A 26,407-nucleotide genomic window follows, 5' to 3' on the forward strand; every position below is an offset into this window, starting at 1 on the left:
GCTAAGTGGTCGTAAAAAAAATAGTCACACTCAGTGTCTTCGGTCAAAAATGACCGACCCATAGGAAATGAATGGGAAATTTACAAAAACACAAAAATTCTCTGAATTTTTGTCTGTACAATCTACAAATCGGCCACGATTCTAAAAAAAAGTACACCGCAGTAAAGGGGTGACACTCTACAACATCAAGAGTGCAAAAAATTCACACCCACCCACACACACACACATACAAACACACTTTTATACACATACACACCAATAAATTCAGATTACAAAAAATCTGTTTTGACTTTTCTGGCATTAGGTATGTGAGCACAAAAAAAAATTTAGTTCATGATCCGAGCATGCTAAGTGGTCATACAAAAAATAGTCACACTCGTGGTCTTTGGTCAAAAATGACCCCCATAGGAAATGAATGGGAAATTGACAAAAACACAAAAATTCTCTACAAATCGGCCACGATGCAGAAAAAAAGTGCTCAGCAATGAAGGGGTGAAACTCTAAAACATCAAGAGTGAAAAACATAACATAATTAATAATTATAATTAATATATATATATATATAATTAATATAATAATTATTAAAATTATTAAAATAATAATTAATAAAATGTTATAAACCTTGGCAAAAAGTATTATTTGAGAATTTCTAAAAAAATACATTCAATCCACATCTTAAAAGTAAGTAATTTGGTCCAAAAACAACTAGAATTCACAAGCATCTCCATTTAGAGCTATACAGGCATCTAGTGGTAAACCCATGCAATAACATGATTTATTTAATTTTATGTTTAATAAATTTATTTATTTATTTTAATTTTATTTTTTTTCTGAAAGCCTAGTCTCTATTTTAACCGAAAATACTGTATAATATTTTTTTTTTTTTTTAAATTGAAAAAAAAAAATTAATCATTATTTTCAATGGCAAAAAATGGACTATAAATAATGCATAAATATTAATAAGTTCAATCAAATTGTCTCAAAATACTAAATTAAAAAGAATAAATATTATAGAACAAAATTAAATTGCATTGGTTTTTACTGGGATGGAGGAAGTTTCATTTTTAGGTGTCCGGTCACTTCTGACCGGGAAGGCACTGAGTGTGACTGCTAAACGAAGACTCTCTGAGGGTTAAACAATTCCCCATCGTAAGTACACATTGATGGCCTAAGACACGAAACGAGCGGTTTGTGTGAGAAAACGAACAGTATTTATATCGTTTTTAACTCTTGTACACAGCCACGTCCAAGTGATCTGAGGGCGCGCACGCATCCTGGTGTGTGACGTGTACGCAGACTGGTGCATAGATATATATACACTGTCGCCTTGGCTACGGCAGTTCATTGGAACGAATGCCGTAGGCAAGGCGACTTCTATTCTAGTGTATATATATCTATGCATCAAAGATCTAGTTATCAAAATTGAAACTACTGCGGAAAAAAAGACACCTACATCTTGGATGCCCTTGAGGTAAGCTAAAACATACCAAAATTTAATTTCAAAGTGAACAATCCCTTTAAAGGAGAACATTTTTTTTGTAAATTTGGAGTGCTGTCAGTACAGAGAACAACGACAAAAATCGGTGTTGCCTACACTGTGTTATCCTCTTTTTAAAATTTGCACCCTGTTGACTTCAATGGGGCAAGTTTTAAACCTGCTTTTAGCCTCTTAACATCCTTGATGTGTCATTACAAGTGCACAGCCATGTGAGTGATTCCTTTAGAGTTAACATGGGTGTTGGATGTTAATTCAGCCAGCGCAAATACCTGTATTTTCTTCCTGTTTTCGGGCGAAGTCCTAAGTAGTCGATTGTCGAGTTCACTCGCGTGATAACCTATGCGCGTGAACTCGACAATCGACTACTGTGGACTTCGACCGAAAACAGGAAGAAAATACAGGTATTTGCGCTGGCTGAATTAACATCATTTTTATTCATATCTTTCACATCTACTGCAGTCAGATTCACCGTGTTCACTCTATGAAGTAATCACTCACATTGGCTGTGCACTTGTAATGACACATCAAGGATGTTAAGAGGCTAAAAGCAGGTTTAAAACTTGCCCCATTGAAGTCAACAGGGTGCAAATTTTAAAAAGAGGATAACACGGTGTAGGCAACACCGTTTTTTGTCGTTGTTCTCTGTATTGACAGCACTCCAAATTTACAAAAAAATGAGCTTAATGTTAAAATTGACCGGAGTTCTCCTTTAAGTTAGATTGCCAATTGGTTATTGGTCAATTATATAATAGTTTAGCAATACATTTGATTGTTCTATTTAACTCTTTAATTATGTTTTACCCGTTGAAATTAGGAAACTATGTCGCTCAGGGGTCCTCACGTATTCTGTTTAAACGCAGGTCTCACGTACACAAGCTCGTCAGTTTTGGTCACTAAACAGAGGTAATTGCTATACCTGAGATCGGTCACATTCACGCTTACACAATCAAAGATACTTTGGTATAGCCCCCATGGAACTGAATTCACTTGAATTTAATTTAACGTTTACTTCAGTAGAGGTATGGCCACTACTACAGATAAGTCAACCAACTTTACTTCTCTTATAATAGCTTTGGATTGGCCATGCCGTGATTTCCCACGTACACTTATCTAAAGTAACATTAAATCAAAACAGAGGTAAGACACACCCAGATTTAGGTTGGTCAAGAAGCACTTTTGCTGCCCTAAAACGGAAATTCACTTCTTGTCTTTGCAAACCAAGTACACTTGAATTAGCGCCAAATATTAGTCGTCACTAATCTGACACAAAATTTGCAGGAACATACAAATCCGTTTAATCTACTTGGGAAAACAATTTCAGCATCAGTCAGAATAAAACCGTCACCATCCAAGACTTACTTACAGAAGTTGATTTACATGGGGGCACACCCACAGCAGTTAACAAGATAACTCTAAACTCTCCACACCTTATTACCTTTTTGGTTTACTTCTGTGGGAATGAGACCTTTGTACCAGTCGCACTGAGACATTTCAAATGATACCAAACATGTATAATACTATATGATAATTGTTCATATTAAAACATATATTTTTGGGTGAATTCAGGTAGGGATGGGTGAAGGGAATGATGTGTAAATTGGGAGGTGATCAACTCAAGTGTGATCGTGTGGGGATAGTAATATAGCAAGAGAGTTCAAATGTTCATTTCCTTAGTTTTCTCATAGAGTAGCCCTCTCTTCCAGTTTTTCCAGTCTTACAGTTGGATTTACAAAAACTAAACTTAGAAATTGTGTGCACTGCCACACAACCTCTACCTCTCACATACACACTTTATTTTACTGGTGAGATCAAAGCAATGAAGTGAAAAGAATGATCTTAAACTCTGCCTGATGATGAAATTATGGTGTCATTGTTCTCTACAGGTTGCATGATTGTGGCATCACAGTTGAAGGTTGTGCTGCTCTGGCTTCAGCTCTGAGATCAAACCCCTCACACCTGAGAGAAATGGATCTGACTGATAATAAACTGGGAGATTTGGGTGTGAATCTTCTTTCTGATGGACTGAAAGATCCTCACTGTAATCTGGAGATACTGAAGTAAGATCATCTCTATGGTCCCTTTTACACCTGCCATCAACAGGTTTTTTTCTGATTGGATCACAATTGTATAGCATTTGAAAACATCATAATGTGTGTTAGGTGCATTTACATCAGGTTTATGATTGGATCTTTTAAAATCTGTATAAGTTAATGCTGATTTCATGCATTGTATCACATGACCTGATAGGTGGCTGTACTTGCATTTTGAACAATTGTTGATTAAAACAAAAAGGGATCTTTGATATCTTTATTGCATTCAGAATCAATGCTGAGAATGCTTCATTTTCTAAAATGGTTTCCTGTCTACTCTTGAACACAAATGTATTGTTTTGTACAGGTTGCGTCACTGTGGCGTCACAGATGAAGGTTGTGCTGCTCTGGCTTCAGCTCTGAGATCAAACCCCTCACCTCTGAGACAACTCAATCTGTCTATTAATGATGTAGGAGATAAAGGGGTGACTCTTCTCTGTGCCGGACTGAAACATTCTCACTGTAAACTGGAGATACTGAAGTATGATAACTTCTCTGATAGTCACACATTATTCTTTAATACACTGTAGTGACTCTAAAGATGAGTTTCCACTGAAATTACTCGGAACGATTCGTCCCAGGAACTTTTTTCCCTTTCCATCGCAGTCTAAAGTACCGTGAAGAGTATTGAGATTAGTCTGGTGACGTAGGACTGCGCGCAACTTTCTCTGAGATCTGCACACAAAAACAGTTGGTTTCACCACCACTCAAAACCAAAATAAATAGTGTTCCAACCAATCACCGACAGGGGTGGGTGTTGTGAGGTTTTCGCGTGCAGCCGTCATAGGCAGCCGTGCACGAGCGCAAAACCTCACAACACCAGCCCCTGTCGGTGATTGGTTGGAACACTATTTATTTTGGTTTTGAGTGGTGGTGAAACCAACTGTTTTTGTGTGCAGATCTCAAAGCCTAGGCTGCTTACAGAGACGCGTTTTTTTTGACGGCATGCTTATGGGGCGGGCAGCTAGCGGATCATTAGGAAAGATTAGATGAATGTGATCATTTATGTTTGGGCCTGAAATCGCTGATACAACCTTTAAACTCCAATGTTGATTCAAATAGCAAACAACTCCTACTGCATGCACTTTGAAAAAGTACTACCTCGCATATAGGGACTTTCTGAGGGGGAAATTTTACCTGGAACTTCATTTAGACCCTGGTCCCTGCAGTCAAAACACACAGTACCACCCCAAAGTCTCTAGTTCCTGGGGAAAGTTCCTGCGGTGGAAACGCGGCTTAAATCATATATGATGACTGAGGAGGAATCAGATTTTATTCTTATCAACCAAATTTAGATTCTAAATCTTCTACCTTTTCAGATTAACAGGGCATTTTATACACAAACAAGCCTATACTAGTACTATACTAGAGTATGTTGTTGTTCTCTCCACAGGTTGAGCAGGTGTGGCGTCACAGATGAAGGTTGTGCTGCTCTGACTTCAGCTCTGAGATCAAACCCTGAACACCTGAGAGAACTGAGTCTGTTTGCTAATAACTTCTCAGATTCAGCCGTGAAGATGCTTAGTGATCTTAAGAATGAATATAAATTGGAGACACGAATGTGAGTAACAGACATAGGAATGATGCATGTCTTTTTACCTTTAAATCTCATGTGCGGGTGGACACCTGATGGAGGTTTTTTTTTTTCGGTTCCTTGCCACTGTTGCCTTTGGCTTGCTCAGTTGGGGATATTTAATTTAATTAATCAATCAACAATACTATTGATCAGCATTACCAAACATGGACGTTTTCCACTAGAAACAAACATTGATGTATTATTTTAATTTAATACTGTGAAGCTGCTTTGATACAATCTGTATTGTGAAAAGCGCTATATAAATAAACTTGACTTGACTTTATGTAAATTTTAGGGTTAGATGTCAGTCGTTTTTGTTGTAGTCCTTAAAAAAGCGATTACTTTAAGCAAATATCTTCCTTTGCTTTGAACTTTGAGTGTCTTAACTTTGCAGATGTTGTTTATGCTCAAACAGCAACATTACACACTAACTAAAGTTAGAAAATGAAATCATAATCAACCACCCCTTTAATTTGTACCTGACATTGTTCAAAAAGTGTGGTACAAATAGTAGGTTATTTAATTTTTCACTTGGTTTTGAGTTCTGCTTATGTGAGAAGAAACATACTATTGCTTTATCTTTATTAATATTTAAATATTTAAATAATGTAATTATTTGACTGTGTCAGCTGTAGATAACATGGTCTCTTTTACCTGTTCACTAAAAGTGTATGCTTTTTTTTCCAAATATTATTATTTATAATTTATTATGTAAACTCTATGTAATCTATACTTCTACACTGCAATGGTTTAAAATAGTATGCATATGTATAATATTTACTTGTTTTTGGTAACACTTCATAATAAGGTTCCATAGTTAACATTAAAAAAAAACAATTAAATAAAAAATAAATGCTTTAGAAGCATTTATTTTTTATTTATTTAATGTCAGTTGTCAATATAAAAATAATAATCATTTTAATGTCAATTATGTAATGGTCCTGAACAAACATTAACTAACACTGAACAATGTAATGTTATTAACTAACATTAAAAAAGATGAATAAAAACTACGATGTTTTGCAAATGGTTAGTAAATGCATTTAATGTCAATTAATGGGACCCTATTGTGAAGTGTTACTAAGATTTTTAATTACAGTTTACTCTGTATGTATGCATGTATGTGTATATCTGTATACACACATAGAGAGAGAGAGAGAGAGAGAGAGAGATGGATAGATAGATATAGCCTTGCTTTCATGCTTAAGCGTTTACATAAGACGTTTACTTAAGTTTTACACTTTTTTTCTATTTTTATAAGAAGATCCCAACTGACTGCCAGACTGGTTAGCATGTTTTCTTCTTGTTTCATTCCATGCTGTATTTTTTTCTTTTCTTTTTTTCCCAAATGGTTTAGATTTGTTTAGATTATGACAAGGTTGAGTCTGTTCGGTTATTGAATTGGGGTTATATTATATCACAATTTATATAGCTACTGATGGCTATATTACATTTTCAAATTGCAAGACTACATACATTTGATAAATACTACAATTTCAGCTAACTGTTTTTTGTTTGAATACATTTTAAAATGCATTTCAATATTTGGTGTTCAAGAAACATTTCTTATTATTATTATTATTATTAGCTGAAAATGGTTGTGCTACTTTAATGTGCAATGTTTTTTGTTGTTTTTTTTTAAATCAGGAGTTTGATTTACAAAAATATTGAAATAGAGATATTTTGAAAACAGAAATGTGAATTATTTTAATAAAAAAATTAATAAACATTAATAATGTCTTTACTGTCTTTACAACATTTATTGCACATTTACAATGCAAGACAGGGAGCATACCTAAATCTTTAGTCACACCTAGGGTTGCCATCTTCAATGTGGCAAAAAAGGACATCCTAAGTAAGGAACTGATCATTTCAACACTACAACTTGACAGCTCAACAATAAACCAAAAAAACATAAGTATGTGACCTTGCAACAGAACACATTTTATATTATTTTAAATTTATTTGATTATTTTATTTATTTCTAAAGAACTTGCCAGGATGTCTGTGCTTTAACCAGTCATTCTGAACCAGTAATTACTTTTTTGACAATTCTGCAGCTGTTACCTTGATGGGATGAATTTTACATTTTTTTTATTAATTTACTTAAATTAGGACTATATTATTATGTAATTATTTGTCCCATTTTTATCTAAATATATATTTTTTAATGTCATTAGCTGCATATGACAGGATTATTATTATTTGCATTCAATTACAGTACTGTGAAGTCTTAGGCACTATGGAAGTATTTTCACCATAAAAAATAATGTTTTAAGCCAGTTATTTATATCTTTTGCTGTAGCGTGTCAGCAATATCCATTAACATTTCCTTTTTTTTTCTTTTTTTTTTTTGCCATTAGTTGTAATAATCCAGTGAGATTTTTGTATGAACAAGTGCCTTATGTTGCCACATTTCTTCTGTATTTATTAGTCTGTCTAGTTTTTTCTGTTTCTTGGTGTAAATCACAGACCGGCTGCTGTCAGACTCATTGAACATACAAAAATCTCACTGGATAATTACAATTAATGGCTAAATCAATGAATGTTTGGAAAAGTAAACTGATATTTCCTACTGACGCACTATAGAAACATATATAAACTGACTTTTGGTTTAAAATGGTTTAAAAAACATTTTTGCCTAAGGTTTTTGCACAGTGTATATGATTAATATAAATGATAAATTAATAGCAACATTAATTAGGCTATAATCTATTAATTAATTTGTCTAGCGTCTAAAAAATAAAATAATTATCTGTCTGCCTGATAATGTATGGAATATTAGATTATCAAAAAAACAATAGCCAAATCCTACTTTAGAACCACGGATGTGTCTGTCATGCATGCTGCTGTAAGTCAGACAGTCTGAGAAACTTAAAGGTGCTCTTAAGTGATGTTGGGTAACGTCAATTCTTGTTGACGTTTAAAGTATTGTCAAATCCTTCTTGTCAGTGATTGGCTGGAACAGTTTGTTATGTTTCATGGTGCGGGTTAGACCAGTTTGTTTTTGTTGCCGTTTAGAGACCGTGTTTTTTTACAGTGTGTTCAGGGAATCATTTAACTCCAAGTCCTCCAGAGTCGCGGCCAAAGCCGATTCGAAAGACCGCTGTTCGCCAGCAGCAGCCGCCATTCTTTGTTTTCAAGTAGCAGGGAACCGTCGCAACACTGTCGTCATCATGTTAAGCCCACCCCGCCTACTCTATACACGATGTGATTGACCTGACCCAATTTAGGTTTTTACAGCTCCGAACCTCAACGGAGAGTTGCTAGACTACCCTGGCTGCAAAATAAATTTTGCTGCCACTAGGGTGCGTCTAGATTTCTAGGCTAACTTTTTTCTATTTTTATAAGGAAATCCCAACTACTGTAACTGCCAGACTTGTTACCATGGTTTCTTCTTGCTTTCTTTCTGTCCCCCTCCCCAATTTGATACATACTATAATTTAAATGGACTGTTTGAATACATTTGAAAATGCATTTCAATATTTGATATCAATATTTTTTGACTCCCCAACATCTTGTTTTGATGTCCTTCAGTGGGGATCGAGCCATTCTCTCCCTGGTTTTGCCCAACTTGACCCCAAGCCTAAACGGAAGTGTACAACGGACTACATAAACTTTTGTGTGGAGAACACTGTGCCCACCATGACAGTGCAGTGTTTCTCTAATAATAAACCTTGGGTGACCCCTGAACTGAAAGCCTTGCTTAATGAGAAGAAAATACTTTTTAAATCTGGGGACAAAGAGGAGCTGAGGAGGGTGCAACAAGAACTTAAAAAGAAAGTAAAACCGGAAAGGACAGATACAGGAGAAAGATGGAGGGGCAATTACAAAAGAGAAATACAAGGGAGGTTTGGAGGGGATTAAAAAACAATATCGGGATATGATATTGATAGTAGGAGGGGTCCTGAACTTGGAGATCAGAAGTGGGCAAATTAACTGAATCTATTTTTAACAGATTTGATCCAGGATCCTCTCCATCCCTCCATCAGCACTCAGAACAGTCTGTATCTCAGCCATGTCGTTTCTCTGCCAACTTCATCCTCCTTTATCGCTCATGACATCTTCTGTGCCACCCTCATATGTCTGCACCTCTCCCCCCTACTGTGAAGTCAGGAGAACTATATATGCCTCACCACCCCTCCATCAGCCTGCCTCCTCATTATCCACCCTCACCCCTTCTACAAGCCTCTGTATAACAAAGGATCAGGTAAGAAGAGAACTACAGAGAATCAAAGTGAGAAAAGCCACAGGGTCAGACGGTATTTGCTCAAGACTGCTCAGGGACTGTGCAGACCAGCTTTGTCAGGTGGTTCTGTACATTATTAACCGGAGCCTTTGTCTGGAGAAAGTTATTGTTCTGTGGAAAACCTTCAGTGTGGTTCCAGTACCGAATATTGCACATCTGAGGGAGCCTAACCACTTCAGACCTGTGGTGTTAACTTCTCACTTGATGAAAATCATGGAGAGGCTGATACTGAACCATCTACGACCCCTGGTGAGGCTGAAGATAGACCCCCTGCAGTTTGCATACAAACCAGACATTGGGGTGGACGATGCTGTCATCTACTTGCTGCACAGATCCCTCTTGCACCTTGAGGAGCCCAGAGGCGCTGTAAGGGTTATGTTCTTTGACTTTTCCAGTGCCTTTAATACAATACAACCGTCGCTGCTCAAAGGGAAGTTGGAGGAGGCAGGGGTTGACAGTCAGCTGACTGCGTGGACCATCGACTACCTCAAAAACAGACCAAATTATGTGAGGCTTCATGGCTGTGTGTGTCTGAAAAGGTGTTCTGCAGCATAGGGGCTCCACAGGGGACAGTGCTCTCTCCTTCCTTGTTTACCCTATATACATCAGACTTCTATTATAACACTAGCAGTTGTCATATCCAGAATTTCTCAGATGACACAGCTATTGTTGGTATCAGATGGGAATGACAAAGTGATCAAGGACTTTGTTGATTGGTGTGAATTTAATCACCTTCACATCAATGCTACCAAGACAAAAGTAGGAAGGCCTCAAATACTATACCGGTAAACATCCAGGGGCTGGACATTGAGAGGGTGAACGTGTACAAGTATTTGGGTGTTCATAGAAACAATAAATTGGACTGTGGTCAGACAACACGAGTGCTATAGGAAGGGCCAAAGTAACCTCCATTTGTTGTGGAGACTGGGGTCCTTTGGGGTGTGTAGGACACTACTGAAAACTTTTTATGATACGTCAGTTGCATCTGCAATTTTTTATACTGTGGTCTGCTGGAGTGCTGGAATCACAGAGAGGGATAAGAAAAGGCTAGACAAAATGATTAGGAGGGCCAGCTCTATCGTGGACTGTCCTCTGGAATCTCTGGAGTCCTCTGGGTGAGAGGATGATGTTGGCTAAGCTATCGAACATCCTGAACAACTCTTCCCACCCCCTGTATGAGACAGTTAGTGCCTTAAGTCAGAGACTGTTGCAACCCCGGAGTAAGAAGGAGCGCTACCGAAGATCCTTTCTTCCAACAGCAGCAAGACTTTTTAATATCAGCATATCTCAGTATTGACACTACCATGGGACCAGTTTTATTTATTTAGGAGAGTATATTTACTCATATACTTATATTTAGGATATTTATTTTTTTATGAAAAAAAAAATATATATATATAGGCTATATATATATATTTAATGATATATCTGTTATAATGTTTTTTGATCTCCCTACATAATTTATCTTCGGAAAACATAGTTGCAATATGTCTTTTTATATTTGTTATTTTTGTAATATTTGTAATATTTGTTTTTGTCCTGTTTATGCTGCTATAATGTCTAAATTTCCCTTTGGGGAGAAATAAAAGTTTTTATCTTATCTTTATCTTATATTGTATGTTTGGTCTTGGCGGAATAGATCTGCTACGCTGCTGTGGTAGAGCAAGTACGGGACTTGCAACTGCAAATACATAAATACATAATAACTATGTGATTATGAACAGGTGAGTAAAAGGACCTATAAGCCTGCCCCATCTAGTGTTTCATGCCAGAACTTTGTATTTAATAACACACACTACACAACATATGTGTATTGTGTGTTATTATATATGAAGTACATACATACAGTACGAAATACAGTAATTGTTAAGTCTGGTGTCACCCTTCACCGTGGCATCCGGCACAAACTCTGGCAGCTGCCAGACAACTTTTCAAACCTATTAGAAAATAATGCAACAACGCCCCCTTCTGGCTATAATAAGTCATTAATACTAATGTATGTTGAACAATACATCAAAACAAGCAATTAAAAATAGACGTAAATACACAAATCCAAAGTAAGGATTATAGTAAGGAACATTTTAATAATTGCAATAGTTTATGTGGCTCTGTGGTTGAGCAGCTACGCAAGTTTTATAATACAAATAATTTCAAACTTTTCTGTGATAAGCCTCTTAAAAATGTAAATTGATTTCCAAAACAACTTTTAGATTTTTACTTTTGGTTATTTAGTTTAGTTATGTCCTTGTGGTAAAACACTGACAGTCAGATTTATTAGTGAAAGCTCCCCTCTGAAGCTGCAATGGTTTATTTCCACTGTTGTTATGACCATAGGTTATGACTTGGCCACAGTCCAAATCGAAAGTGAAAGTTTATCTTTGTTGGGAGACGGACATTTTAGCCTACCAAAAAGAACTGCGTCACACTGTTCAAATGGAATAAAGAGTGAGTATCAAAGCTCTTTCTTATTAGCAACAGCACGAGTCAATATTGCTTGTAGCCTATATATGGTGGAACATATTTTGGTAAATTGTGGTGAGCCTCCATTGTACACAATCAATCGCTTTTACAGCTCTTGGTAACTTGAGTACTGCATGACAGTTATCCATATTGCACCTAATCTTAATCTTGTACATTTTAATTTGGCGGTTTTGAGTTTAAATCACGTTATAAGCATTCATAATTAATTACATGTTGTTGTGTAGCATACCCTCTATTTTTATTTTTTTCCCCACGTTTTTTAGAGGCCGCACATTTAAACTAAAACGATGCGAACTATTTTCAGTTGTTTCTTTCTGCATTTGCTGTAAGGTTAGTTTGCAATGGTTACGTATATGATGTTCGAACTGTGCTTTGATACAGCATCCTTTCATTGACCATATTCTCCATATTTTACACGTATACATAATACTTTCGAAATTGCATAATACAACCCCATTTCCAGTTAAGTTGGGTCATTTTGTAAAATGCGTTAGATTGGATGCAGTGTATAGATCATAGACTGTAAAAAATATGGACGACGCCCCTTCGCTCTCTTCCATTGATGAGAACTGAAGCCGCTGTGGTATAGTATCCTGTAACCCTATAGTGATGGGTCCGGGCTGAGGACCCAAGCAATCCCCCTGAAGAGCCGGCTCTTTTCAGTGAGCTGAGTCAAACGAGCCGGTGTGATGAACAATCGGGTCCGGCTGAAGAAATGGGTCCGGGCTTAGGACCCAAGCAATCCGATTGGTTCAAAGCACGTTTTATGGGTAATCGCTTAAGTGCCTGGTTATAAATCATACAAAATCACTTTATTATAGAAGACGTTTGTACTACGTTATAACGAGTCATCAATGTATTTAATGTATTTTACATTATACGTTTCATATACTAGTATTTAACCGAAGCTATAGATTGTGAAATTAAACATTTCTCGTTGTTAGTGTGTTTTTTAGTTAGCTTAGATAGTAGCATAGCATTCAGCTAACGTTATCCGATGATCGTGCTATGAGCTTTACCTGATATTACTGCACTGCCTTACCGTATCGCGAGAACAGATTTAGATCAGGCATACTGCATACTAATTGGGTCCTAAGCCCGGACCCATTTCTTCAGCCGGACCCGATTATTCACCACACCGGAATGCCCATCACTACTGTGCAGTAGCGATCTCGGGACCAGACCTGCACAGTAGTGAGCAGGAAGTAAAGCAGCGAAATCAACGCTCCGCCCTCACTCTCGCAGAGAGAGTGCATTCTGCACACTTTTTTAAAAATTGATTGCAGTACAACAAGAGGCTTGTTAAAATAAAGTAAATACAATCTCTGCAGTCCTCCGAAGATCCCGAAAAAAATGTCCGTTGGTGGTGCTTCAGTGACTACTTCGCTCAGAGAACCTGTCAATCACAGCTGTCAATCATGACGTAACACCACCGCATCACGTAACTAACTAAAAACCAACTTATTTTTTATGTTATAAATGTTTTATGTTGTTTTTATCTTATGTTTTGGCTTGTGTGGCATGCTTGGTATTTCCAGTTAAGTTGGGTCATTTTGTAAAATGCGTTAGATTAGAGACAGTAGCTGAGTCCCAATTCGCATACTATCCGTCCTAAATAGTATGCGAAACTAGAATTAGTATGTCCCAAATCGTAGTATGTTGAAATGAGTATTCCCAAGATACCCGGATGGTCTACTATTTCCGGTTAGAATTCGAAGTGCAGACAGAGCCCGTCTACGGAGAGCCTTGGCACTTCCTATTAGCCCCATTGTATCGATCTTGGTTGCAGTTCCATTAGAATTCCACTGGAGGTGATCGCGGGCGAGTGTAAAATATATGGGAGTCTATGGGGCTAGACGGCTAAATTTGTCTTTTTCACCCGATTGCCGTTGAGGAATCTCAGATTTTATTGTAGGTTTTGCAAGTTCAACATGGGTTATAGGTCGAAAATTGAATGAACGAGTACTTATGTCCTTTCGATTTCTTACAGGTTAAGTTGTTGTTGCCCATAACATGCTAGCATTCTGCTAATGAACGCTGATTGGTCAGTGAAGGACTGATTACGACCAGAGATACTGCTTGATGGCATTGTGGCATCCGAAGCGGGACCAGAAACAAACAAAACAAAAACTCTTCTAGCACGTGTATTTACCTGTGTCAGCTGTGTTGTCGATGCCTCGAGAGAAAACAAAGTGCAGAGCGCGAAAGCACCAGAGTGACTGAAGGATTGCCGTGAAACAGTACTAGCAGAGCCCGTCTACGGAGAGCCTGCCCACTCCCTATTAAGCCCTGGGATTCATAAATTTTGGGGCATCTCGCCCGGGGGGCGGGGTTACGTCCTGCGTCACATCTTTCATGCGGGTTCTCGTCAACCAGGGCGCGTGCACCATAGCACACACAGGCAGGCACAGAACTACAGTAGCTAGCGAACCTAGGTCTTAAATCTAATAAGTTATGTTTTTTACAACACGTTTTTTGATGGAAAAGTGATGTTTAATTTCATAGTCTTTGTTTAGTGAACTAAAGCGAAATCAGGAATTGCGGTCTTTCAGTTTGTTGTAGAGTGAGCTTTCATATCGTTTTTTGTTTATCGTTACCTAGCTACCAAGGGTTTAAGTTGTACAAGATGTGATGTAGCCTTAATTACAATGGCCAAGTCGCGTTTCATATTAACAGATGAATAGGCTTCGCTCACTTTATTAAATACATCCAACCTGAAATGTCTCTTACAAACTATGAAGGGACAATGAATCAATACACTGACATGGCGATGCTAGACAGATAGCCTACTTTGTTTGCGCAGTCCTACCGTGATTTTGTCACTCTTCTCTCCACTCCTAGACCTGCGTCTGGTGACAGCAGGGAAACTTTTAACTCGATAAAGTTAGGCCTACTTATTGTATTGCAGAAAAGAAAAGTAAACTTCCAGTAAACTCCAGTTAACCAGTTCATGTTTCTTCTTTAGGTGATTCAAGCAGTAACGACTAATTAGACTCAATACTGCTATTACAGGTGGAATTATGAAATAGAAACAGGCCTGCAAGATTGTAAGCATGTCAATACACAATAAATAGAACATTTAATTAATAAATTAATCAATAAGTCAGGACAGCCCATTCATGCAGGTAGTGAATAGTTAAAGGTTGTTAACCTTAACCCATTATCAAGTCAATTAAAAAAAAATATATTTCATGGTGTGCATGGTGTGTTAATTGTTTGTGTATGGTGTGTATGTGTTTTTTTTTTTTTTTTTGTAATGCAATGTTTTCAACATAGGGAAATATATACAGCATTTGTCAAATTTTCCCTTAACCCACCACCCCCACCCCCACCCCCACCCCCACCAACAACACATGGATCAGCATTGTGTTGCAAATACACGTGTGAAGTAATCATACAAAATAAACACACACAAAAAAAGAAAGAAACAAAAAAAGAAAGAAACAAAAAAAAAGAAAGAAAAAGAAACACCTATTTACAAAGCAACTCTTGTTGATTGTTTTAAGAGTGATGGTGCGCAGCCACCCTGGTTCTGCTTCACTATGTCTTGTGACTGCCCTGTGAATGAGTCTGGTTCTTCAGCGTTGTGGTCAAACTGGAGGTCTGGGTTTTTTTGTGTGTTTTTTGCATTACAAAAAAAAAAAAAACACATACACACCATTCACAAACAATTAACACACCATGCAATATATTTTTTTTAATTGACTTTATTTTTTAATTACCTGCATGAATGGGCTGTCCTGACTTATTGATTAATTTATTAATTAAATGTTCTATTTATTGTGTATTGACATGATTACAATCTTGCATTAAGGCCTGTTTCTATTTCATAATTCCACCTGTAATAGCAGTATTGAGTCTAATTAGTCGTTACTGCTTGAATCACCTAAAGAAGAAACATGAACTGGTTAACTGGAGTTTACTGGAAGTTTACTTTTCTTTTCTGCAATACAATAAGTAGGCCTAACTTTATCGAGTTAAAAGTTTCCCTGCTGTCACCAGACGCAGGTCTAGGAGTGGAGAGAAGAGTGACAAAATCACGGTAGGACTGCGCAAACAAAGTAGGCTATCTGTCTAGCATCGCCATGTCAGTGTATTGATTCATTGTCCCTTCATAGTTTGTAAGAGACATTTCAGGTTGGATGTATTTAATAAAGTGAGCGAAGCCTATTCATCTGTTAATATGAAACGCGACTTGGCCATTGTAATTAAGGCTACATCACATCTTGTACAACTTAAACCCTTGGTAGCTAGGTAACGATAAACAAAAAACGATATGAAAGCTCACTCTACAACAAACTGAAAGACCGCAATTCCTGATTTCGCTTTAGTTCACTAAACAAAGACTATGAAATTAAACATCACTTTTCCATCAAAAAACGTGTTGTAAAAAACATAACTTATTAGATTTAAGACCTAGGTTCGCTAGCTACTGTAGTTCTGTGCCTGCCTGTGTGTGCTATGTTGCGCGCGCTGACCCTGGTCGACGAGAACCCGCATGAGAGATGTGACGCAGGACGTAACCCCGCCCCCCGGGCGAGATGCCCCAAAACTTTTGTACCGAATTTTGGTTGTAGTACCACCAGAGTTCCACTGGGGGCGATCGCCATGAGTGCAAAATGAATGTGAGTCAATGGGGCTAGACGGCTAAATTTGTCTCTTTCACCCGATTGCCGTTGAGAAATCTCAGATCTGATTGTAGATTTTGCAAGTTCAACATGGGTTATAGGTCGAAAGTTGAATGAACGAGTACTTATGTCGTTTTGATTTCTTACAGGTTGAGTTGTTGTTGCCCATAACACGCTAGCATTCTGCTAATGACGTCGGCATTCTGACGTCATTGACATTTTGAAAGACTTTTTAAAGCAAATAAGTGACTCTAAAAAATCTAACACCCAGCAATGTGTAATTTCTTTGCATCTCCTTTCGAATAGAACATTCAAATTACTAGACAAAAAATTATATCCTGAGAAAAGTGGATTTTTGTGGCTGTAGCGCCATAGACCTCCATTCATTCTGCACTCGCCTGCGAGCGCCCCCGCATGGACAGAAACGTGTTACTGCAGCTATTCCAGAAACCGGAAGTAACCAGAGAGTGCCAATTCTCTTCTCTTCCTCTTCGACTTAAATTTTAATAAAATAAATCTTGCATGTCACAAAGAACTTGTTTTTCCACCTCCACGAATGAGAGTGTTGATCATTATGTCGCCTTGTTTAAGTAAATTGGAGTTTACCTTGCTTTACCCCGGTCTTCTAAAAGTAAAAAGATGACTGTGAAAAATAGTAGTAGGCCTATAGAATTAAATGCATTTATGGTGAGATTACTACAATTTATTGACAAATTAAAATTTATCTAGATAGTTTCCGTACCGAGTCTATTTCTGCTGTGCTGCAAACGCTGAATTGAAGTGACAGCGCATGTTTCGTGGTCAAAATTAACAAAGATTGACATGAAAATGTAGTAATTTCACCATAAATGCGTTTAATTAAATAAATTGTAGTCTCATTCGTGGAGGTGGAAAAACAAGTTCTTTGTGACATGCAAGATTTATTTTATTAAAATTTAAATGGAAAAGGCATGAGAGTCGGCTGTTTTTGTCAATTTACAGTTAAATATTTGACCACTTGCTTGAGCAACTTAATATAAGTAATGCATGGAATAATAGCCCTACGTTGTTTAAATTGTGTTTAAACGTGCATGCGTCCATTAAAGAGTGTAGGTTATATGTGTAGGCTACAAAGAGAATCGCAATGCTGAAAAAACATTTTATTAAATAAAAGCTGCAGCGTAACTTCTGGATTTTAAATAAAAATAGTAAGTGTTTGTGGTACAGCCGTGAATCAGTTATTCACTGCGAACGCATATGTGAAGCACTATAGCGCGTGCTGCCCCTGCACCGCACTCACACACACACACACACACTGCACACGGAGTATGTGGGAAACGGCCGTAAGATCCACCTACAGTTCTTAGTAACTTAGATGTGTCACGCACATAGTATCTCTTTATTTCGTACAACAGCAGCACTCATATTGTTTGTTTACAGCGGATGCCGATGAAGCGGCCGTAAACCGGAAACTGATATGCCGACAACTGACAATAGCGGAAGTTCGTCGCGGCGCTTGTGCACATAGCCTATTAGACATTCTCTGTTATGACACAGTTCAAATCGAAAGTGAATCTTTGTTGGGACTCGGTCGGGCGCCATTTTGTAGCCTACCAAAAAAGATCTGCGTCACATGTCCAAGAATAAAGACAAGAGTAAGTAGACTACCTAATCTCATCATTAATCTAAAAAGCATTCTTGAAGATTGCTTTTAGTTTAGTAGCAGCTACGTATATTGGTACTAAAGCCTACTGGTAAACTGCGGTGATTCTTCACCGTACAAAATCGAGCGCGGATACAGTCCTTGGTCGACGATATGAGGCAGTGCATACTGCACGTAATCTTAATCGTTGTCCATGTTAGCTATGGGTTTTTGAGTTTAACTCTGTTTATTAGCATACATACTTACATGTTTATGAAGTGTGGGTTAGTCTATTTATGTATATATATATATATATATTTTTTTACGCGCTATTTTTTTATTCAAAGGCCGCAAAAATTAAAACTACGAACTATTGTCAGTAAAACAATAAAATTAATTTCTGCATTTGCTGTAAAATTATTTTTTGTAATGGTTACATGATGTTCGCAATGCCTTTTTCCTATATTTCAAACTACTAAGTTTACCTCAAGTTTCACACCACCACTTTTAGTGTCCTAGCACCGTTACATTAACAACAAGAGCTACAACAGTTTTTTATATCCCACCATCTCAGCATGGAATGTAGACTACTGTGAAACATTGAATTTTTAATCGCTAAACCACTTTTATTCTTCATCAGTATACTGTTATTTTTTGCTTGTTAAGTTGCTCCCCAAGAGTAAATAAATAAAATGATTTAAGTTAAAAATAAAATTAATATTTTACTTACTAGGCCTACATACAATTTTTATTATTATTATTAACCTTTATTTAACCAGGTGAGTACGTAGAGAGCACGTTCTCTATTGAAACGGCGACCTGGCCAAGATTAAGCGAGGTGCAAGACAACAAATAGTTACACATGAAATTACACAAATTACACATTAAATACACAAGGGAATAAAATTATAAATAAAATACAAGTTTTCTGGACAATAGAATAAACAGTATCAATGTATAACAATTAGTGCAACATAATCTAGGCTATAATAAAAGGATCAAGTTAAAACAGCAAGGCAACTACATAAGTAGTATATGATAATGGGCATAATTGTCAGTGCAAGCAGGGTACCAAAGAACAAGAACAAGAGGTAAATTGAGTGCAAAATTATAGGAAGGGGGGGTCAACATGTGCAATGAACAGGCAGAAGCTCTGATAGTCGTGCTTTAAAGGAAGTGAGAGAGATGGTGTTCTCAAGTTTCAGAGTCTTTTGTAACTCATTCCAGTCGCATGCAGCAGCAAACTGGAAGGAGCTACGGCCGAAGGAAGTATTTGCTTTTGGGATTACTAGGGAGATGTACCTGCTAGAGCGCAGGTTACGGACAGGTAAGGCAATAGTGAGGAGAGAGTTCAGATACAGAGGGGTTTTGCGTAGAATTGATTTATATATAAAATGGTACCAGTGGGTCAGGTGTCGAGTATGTAGAGAGGGCCAGCCCACTAATGCATATAGGTTGCAATGGTGGGTGTTAAAAGGGGCATTGGTGACAAAACGGATGGCACTGTTGTAGACCACATCTAACCTTTTCAAAAAAGAGGTAGATGCAGTTCTATAAATGACATCACCAAAATGTAATATTGGTAAGACAGTCATTTTTACCAGTGTATTGGCAGCATAAGTGAAAGAGGCTTTGTTTCTGAATAAGCCTATTCTAGATTTAATTCTGGTTTGAAGCTCGTTAATGTGGAACTGAAAGGAAAGTGAATTATCTAACCAGATACCTAAGTATTTATAGGTGTTCACATAATCTAGTCTAGATCCATCCAGAGTCAAAATACTAGTCAAGTTGGCGGGTACGGGCAGTGTACGATTGAACAGCATGCATTTAGTTTTGCTGGAATTTAGGAGCAGCTTAAGTCCCCAGCATGCATGTTGAATGGCATTGAAGCTTTTTTGGAGATTGGTTAGCACAGTGTCCAATGTAGGACCAGATGTGTATAAAATGGTGTCATCTGCGAGATACCTAGAGGTGGATCTGAGAGATACCAGCGGCAAGAACAACATAATTGATATACACAGAGAATAGTGTTGGCCCGAGAATTGAACCTTGTGGCACCCCCATCGAGACATCAATAGGTCCAGACATCAAACCCTCAGATTTAATATGTTGAACCCTTTCAGAGAAGTAGTTGGTGAACCAATCGAGGCAGTTTTTCGAGAAACCAAGGCTACCAAGTCTGCCAATGAGGATGCGATGGTCGACCGAGTCGAAAGCCTTGGCCAGGTCAATAAATACAGCTGCACAGTAATGTCTTTTATCAATGGCAGTTGTAATGTCATTTAAGACCTTGAGTGTAGCAGAGGTGCAGCCATGACCAGCTCGGAAACCTGATTGCATGGCAGAAATCTTATTGTGGGATTCAAAATGTTTGATCATCTGCTTGTTGATCTGGCTTTCGAAAACTTTGGAGAGACAGGGCAAGATGGATATCGGTCTATAACAGTTGGGGTCCAGCGTGTCACCCCCTTTAAAGAGAGGGATGACTGCTGCTGTTTTCCAATCTTTAGGGATCTCTGAGGATACAATGGAAAGGTTGAACAAACTAGTAATAGGAGTTGCAATGATTGCTGCTGAGAGTCTCAGGAAGGACGGATCCAGATTATCTAGTCCAGCTGATTTATAAGGGTCAAGCATTTGCAAATCTTTCATGACATCTGCTGGTTGAATTTTTGTGAAGGAAAAATTAGAGGGACTATGGCAAGGTGATGCGGGGGGTGAAGAGCTTATGGCCATATGGGTAGCCAAATTGAACACATGGCCAGCCATAGCAAAATTCTTATTGAGATTTATTGAAAATAATCATGCTAGCACAGTAATTATAGTTATGCCTGCAACTCATTAATACTTTCCAATGGCTAACAGTCTTCATTCCCAGCTGCAGTTCTTTATAAATGAGGGTGCGGCTGTTTCAAAAGGGGCTGGCATAACCACATTTGGTCATACCAAGTCGATTCAAGTAGCAGGATGAACACAAAATAACTAACTTATGGTTGTGGTTGATTATTTGGCAAATATGAACAAAAAGGTACCATAACAGAAACGGGAATTGGTGGACAGCTGGTGTTGTTGTTACAATTACAATTATAATTTATAAGTAACTTTAACATGGATAATTCAGTCATTTCTAACATAATGACTTCAGTTTAAGATTTTTCAAGTATTAGGACTTACGTCATTCTGTGTCCCTACACAAGTTTAGGGAAGTTAAGATTTTGAAAACCCCTTCTGTATGCAGTACAGTCATTTCAGCAAAATCTTGATCAAAATCAAAACAAATGCTTGTTTAAAAAAAAAAAAAAAAAAAATTGTTACATGTATTTCTCAGTACTAGTAGACATTTTCAATGACATGTTCTCTTCAGACTGTCAGTACAACAGCAGAGTCTGAGGATTAATCTGTGGATCAGTTCGTCATTGCTTTGATATATAAAAAAAAGCCTTCGATGAGCATATTTTTCAGATTTTACACGTTTACATAACACTTTCGAAATTCCATAATATTTACAAAAAGAGAAATACTCAACTAATTGTCTAAAATAACACTAATTATTATTATTGTGACTCTGTGTTGGTTTAGTTTTGTGAGTCAGTGTTTTGGTGAAGGTGGAAGATCCAGCTATCCTGATCCAATATGGATGACACTCAGACATCCAGTGTTGAAGAAATCAGGTATTCTTATTAAAGATCTTGAAATAGTAAATATTGATACACCAGTGAAATGCCACAGTGAAGTTAAAGGTAGGGAAGGTAGGATTTTTATAAAGAACTTTTTTTCAAATTTGTTTAAACTGTCTTTATATACCAATACATAATTAAAATGTAAGTGCTCTGAAAAAGAGAGTATAAAATCGAGTGACTTTAGACCTTTTAATCTGCAATAAACACAGCTCATTATTTCCATTCGGGACGAAACAATTGATTGGTTTGGGTGACTGTCACTCACTCTCGCAACCATGGCTACCACCCCTGTTGCTACAAGATCTGCCCATATGCGCGCGCACCCGTTTGATTTGAGGAGTGCAAGAGAGGCGCGGTACCTACGAAGAGTAAAATTATGGCAGAGAAAGACAAACAAGACAAAAACTACTGCCTCGGACCCTGGTTGCCCGCACTCTTGAACGACCTCCTCTGCTTCGCCCTCGACCCCGGACCTGTCCTCGAATCGACGAAGCGGTACTTGTCTCCGGAGTGTAACGTTAGTCCTCATCAGAGTCAACAATGTTTTCATCATGGAAACTCTTACATGCAAAACACCGTATGTTATGAATCTTACACGAAATTCACCTTCATCTCAGTGTAACTGATGGTAATGGAAAAACGTGTATCAATGCAACCTGTTTTTAGCTTTGCCTTATAAATATAGCTCGTTACCGAATCAAACAAAGTATATTTTAAACTTTACCAGTATCGATATGCTAGCTTGATAGTGAGTACTAAAAGAAATCTTATTTGTTTATATTCATAGTGATAAAGTTAGGTATTTTATTACATGTGATTCTGACATTATGTCACTGTATGTACTGCGCTCCGTCCTCTCCACTCGTCTCAGGTAATAAATGCGTCTTCCAGCTGAGCCTGAGCGCGTTCATGTGTTTTGGGGGCGTGGCTTTGGAAGGAGCTCAGAAGGGAGGGGGTGGAGTGAATGAAATAATTAGCTGTGTTTACAACAGTCGTGAGAGGTCTACAGACACTCGATTTTTATACTCTCTTTTTCAGAGTACTTACATTTTAATTATGTATTGGTATATAAAGACAGTTTAAACAAATTTGGAATGTTTTTTTTTTTTAGAAAAATTCTACCTACCCTGCCTTTAAGTATAAAGATATGCTGGTCTCATATTTTAGTAGAGCCTAATTGTATAGTATAATCTATCTTGTATAGTATTATAAATTGTTTGAGTGCTTCAGGAACAAAAACTTGTAAAATGTTATAATGTTATGCTGTAACCGTATGTTAAAAGCAGAATAATTAACTCTGTAATATTAAATTACTGAAAAAGATGTCAATGTGGACATAATGGGAAGCAAGTGGTCCTTTGCCATTATTCCATATTTATTTAATGGAGAAAGATATATGTGTACAGTAAATATGTAGCCTATGTTTATAGGTCTGTATGTTTTAAATCTAAAATGAACAAACATGCATTAAAACTGTGTCATCTTGGTACATGTGTGGGAACAGCTAGTACTGGTGGGGGAGAGGACGTGAATTGGTGTCCATTATAATGGCCCTCACTCTTCTGTTATTCTATTCACAGAGTAACATTAAGTTCGGACATAAATGAGGACTACTTCTCTCTGCCAAGGTCTTTCCGTAACAGAATACACCACAGGTACAGATATACTAATAGCAGATATATTATATTTTAGTATTATATATAATATATTAGTATTCTATCCCCATATTAAGTATAGATTGGAAAGCATCTAAATAAATAAATAAATGTTTAAATGTTGTATCTTGAAAGTGGAAGTGTATGTTTATTCATTTGTTTTGCTAATATGCTACAAGTGTCTGATTTAGTGACATTTTTGTGTCCCTGTATGTTTGGGCCATAAATAAATATGTGTTTAAGATTGAAATGGTTCTTAGTAGTGGTCATTTTAAAGATTGAGGGGATTTCTGTCACAGGTTGTTGTATATATTGTGTTTATTTAAATTTAATGTGATTTTAGAGGTGAACCAAATGTTACAGTTTAAATGTTACACTCCTCTCTTACAGTTTAGTCCAGCAGGAATCATCAGTCTCACCAGAGCCCAGCTGTGTGTCTATGAAGAGTGACTGTTCTATTGGTCCAACACCAGATTTAAGTGCTGAAAAGAAATCATCAGTCTCACCAGAGCCCAGCTGTGTGTCTATGAAGAGTGACTGGTCTATTGGTCCAACACCAGATTTAAGTTCTGAAAAGAAATCATCAGTCTCACCAGAGCCCAGCTGTGTGTCTATGAAGAGTGACTGTTCTATTGGTCCAACACCAGATTTAAGTGCTGAAAAGAAATCATCAGTCTCACCAGAGCCCAGCTGTGTGTCTATGAAGAGTGACTGTTCTATTGGTCCAACACCAGATTTAAGTGCTGAAAAGAAATCATCAGTCTCACCAGAGCCCAGCTGTGTGTCTATGAAGAGTGACTGTTCTATTGGTCCAACACCAGATTTAAGTGCTGAAAAGAAATCATCAGTCTCACCAGAGCCCAGCTGTGTGTCTATGAAGAGTGACTGTTCTATTGGTCCAACACCAGATTTAAGTTCTGAAAAGAAATCATCAGTCTCACCAGAGCCCAGCTGTGTGTCTATGAAGAGTGACTGTTCTATTGGTCCAACACCAGATTTAAGTGCTGAAAAGAAATCATCAGTCTCACCAGAGCCCAGCTGTGTGTCTGTGAGGAGTGACTGGTCTATTGGTCCACCATCACATCATAAATCATCTGCACTCCGGTACAGTATTTCTGCATACATACTGTATGGTATCAGTATTATTTGCAAACACTAAGGAAAAGCTGCAAAAATTCACTGATGCTCAAGAAGACAAACACAAATAGCCAATTAAGAGCTGGGGATGTAAACTTTTGAAAAGGCTTGAGATGTGTGAATTTTTCTTATTTTGTTTAAATGTGCCCGGACAATTTACATAAATAGTATATAGAATGTTTCCCTGAAAAGAAAACCAAAAATATATAACAATTTAGCCCGATCATTGTATTCCAAAAGTTTTCATCTCTTAATGCATTGTGTTGGCTTCTTAAGCATCAGTGAGTGTTTGTATCTTTTGTAAGAGTTGTGTATGAGTCCCTTAATTGTCCTTAGAAAAGATGGATTTCAAAATCCTAGTCTTTGTTGGAAGAACCCAAATGTGCAGAAGATGCTGGAAAACCAAAGAGTTTGCAGGACCTCAAGTATTTTTCTGAAGATCAGTTGGCAGTTAAACTGCTCAGGACAAACAAGGGACTCATGAACAACTATCACAAAACTAAAAGACAGCTGTGGATCACCCAAGTAATGGCACACAGTATTAAAGGGGTCCTATTATGCTTTTTCAACTTTAGTTAGTGTGTAATGTTGCTGGTTGAGCATAAAAAAAGATCTGCTAGGTTACAAAGCTCAAATTCCACTCCAAAGAAAGATATCTGATTGGTAACACTTTACAATAAGGTTTATTAGTTACCATTAGTTTATGGATTAACTAACATGAACTAACAATGAGCAATACATTTGTTACTGTTTTAGTTAATCTTTAATTAATCTTTGTTATAGCTATTCATTGTTTGTTCATGTTAGTTAAGAGTGCATTAACTAATGTTAACAAATACAACCTTTGATTTTAATAATGTATTAGTAAATGTTGAAATTAACATTAACTAAGGTTAATGAATGCTGATGAAGTATTGTTCATTCTTATTTCATGTTAACTAAGTTAGTTAACTAATGTTATCTAATGAACCTTATTGTAAAGTGTTACCATTTTATTTAACAGGATTAAAAAAAAATTAACATATTATAACATTATAACCTCAACGTTTGTCTGTGCGCTGCACATTTTACGGATTCCAGAAGAGAGTACAATGAGGCTATACGCGCAAAAGCTTTTCCTGAAAAAACGTAGCCATTCCAATTTTGTCAGGACAATCTGTTGTTTATGGATCACTAATGTAAGCATGTCTTTACATCTACATTATATGTAGTTGTGTTTTCTATTAACAGTTCCAATTAAAAGCTTTATGAAGTTGCAATGATAGCTATGATGTAAACGAAGGGAAAAGCTTTGCCTCTGCTAGCCTGCTAACTAACATTACAGTGTTGATGTAGTGTTTACTTTAGCTTTTGTAAGCTTTCAGTTTTGTTAGAATGTTCACCGTCCCTTTGGAAAATTATCCATGATTTTGTGATTGATTACTGTTTGTATTACCATAGTCTTCCAACAGATATGATTAAATACAATAATGGCAACAATAACAAAACAATACAAGAGTAGCATGTGTACAGAATATACAAGAGAGGATATAAACTGATCCAATTCTTACTACATTTTTATTGCTTAGTATTTTGGCGCACAAGACTGTAAATTCTTGTAAATTATTTCTTAGTATTTTAATCCTCACTTGATGTTTTACCATAAATGTTATATTGGTAAAGCATCTCCACACATCAGCAGAAACATCACATTGTCGTGAGTTTTTCTTGTTTAATTGTGATGTCTGTTGATTTAGAATTTCTGGAGCCAATTAGGCTCTACAATATGAATGCTGTACACAGTTATATAAAG

The 26,407-nt window shown here is 37.1% G+C and overlaps 2 protein-coding genes across 13 annotated transcripts in view; both read left to right on the forward strand.

Moving 5' to 3' along the window:
- Positions 1 to 5,380, forward strand: part of LOC311090576 (NACHT, LRR and PYD domains-containing protein 3-like) — a 98,594-nt gene extending 93,214 nt beyond the window's left edge. For all 9 annotated transcript variants that reach the window (XM_084125932.1, XM_084125931.1, XM_084125933.1 and 6 more), the window contains 3 exons: positions 3,382 to 3,555; positions 3,896 to 4,069; positions 4,982 to 5,380. In XM_084125932.1, the coding sequence (XP_083982058.1) occupies positions 3,382 to 3,555; positions 3,896 to 4,069; positions 4,982 to 5,153 (520 nt within the window). In that variant the 3' untranslated portion in view covers positions 5,154 to 5,380. The remainder of the gene's footprint in view (positions 1 to 3,381; positions 3,556 to 3,895; positions 4,070 to 4,981) is intronic.
- Positions 5,381 to 11,771: 6,391 nt separating this feature from the next.
- The window catches only part of LOC311090572 (NACHT, LRR and PYD domains-containing protein 12-like), a 54,471-nt gene continuing 39,835 nt past the window's right edge, over positions 11,772 to 26,407 (forward strand). For 3 of the 4 annotated variants that reach the window (XM_084125921.1, XM_084125923.1, XM_084125924.1), the window contains exons 1-4: positions 18,022 to 18,156; positions 21,723 to 21,814; positions 23,404 to 23,478; positions 23,869 to 24,582. In XM_084125921.1, the coding sequence (XP_083982047.1) occupies positions 21,777 to 21,814; positions 23,404 to 23,478; positions 23,869 to 24,582 (827 nt within the window). In that variant the 5' untranslated portion in view covers positions 18,022 to 18,156; positions 21,723 to 21,776. Of the gene's footprint in view, positions 11,859 to 18,021; positions 18,157 to 21,722; positions 21,815 to 23,403; positions 23,479 to 23,868; positions 24,583 to 26,407 lie in introns of those variants that run through there. The other variant, XM_084125922.1, reaches the window with a different exon arrangement.

This window comes from Abramis brama (genome assembly GCF_963993115.1).
Source record: "Abramis brama genome assembly, chromosome: 10".
In the NCBI taxonomy this organism is placed as follows: Eukaryota; Metazoa; Chordata; class Actinopteri; order Cypriniformes; family Leuciscidae; genus Abramis; species Abramis brama.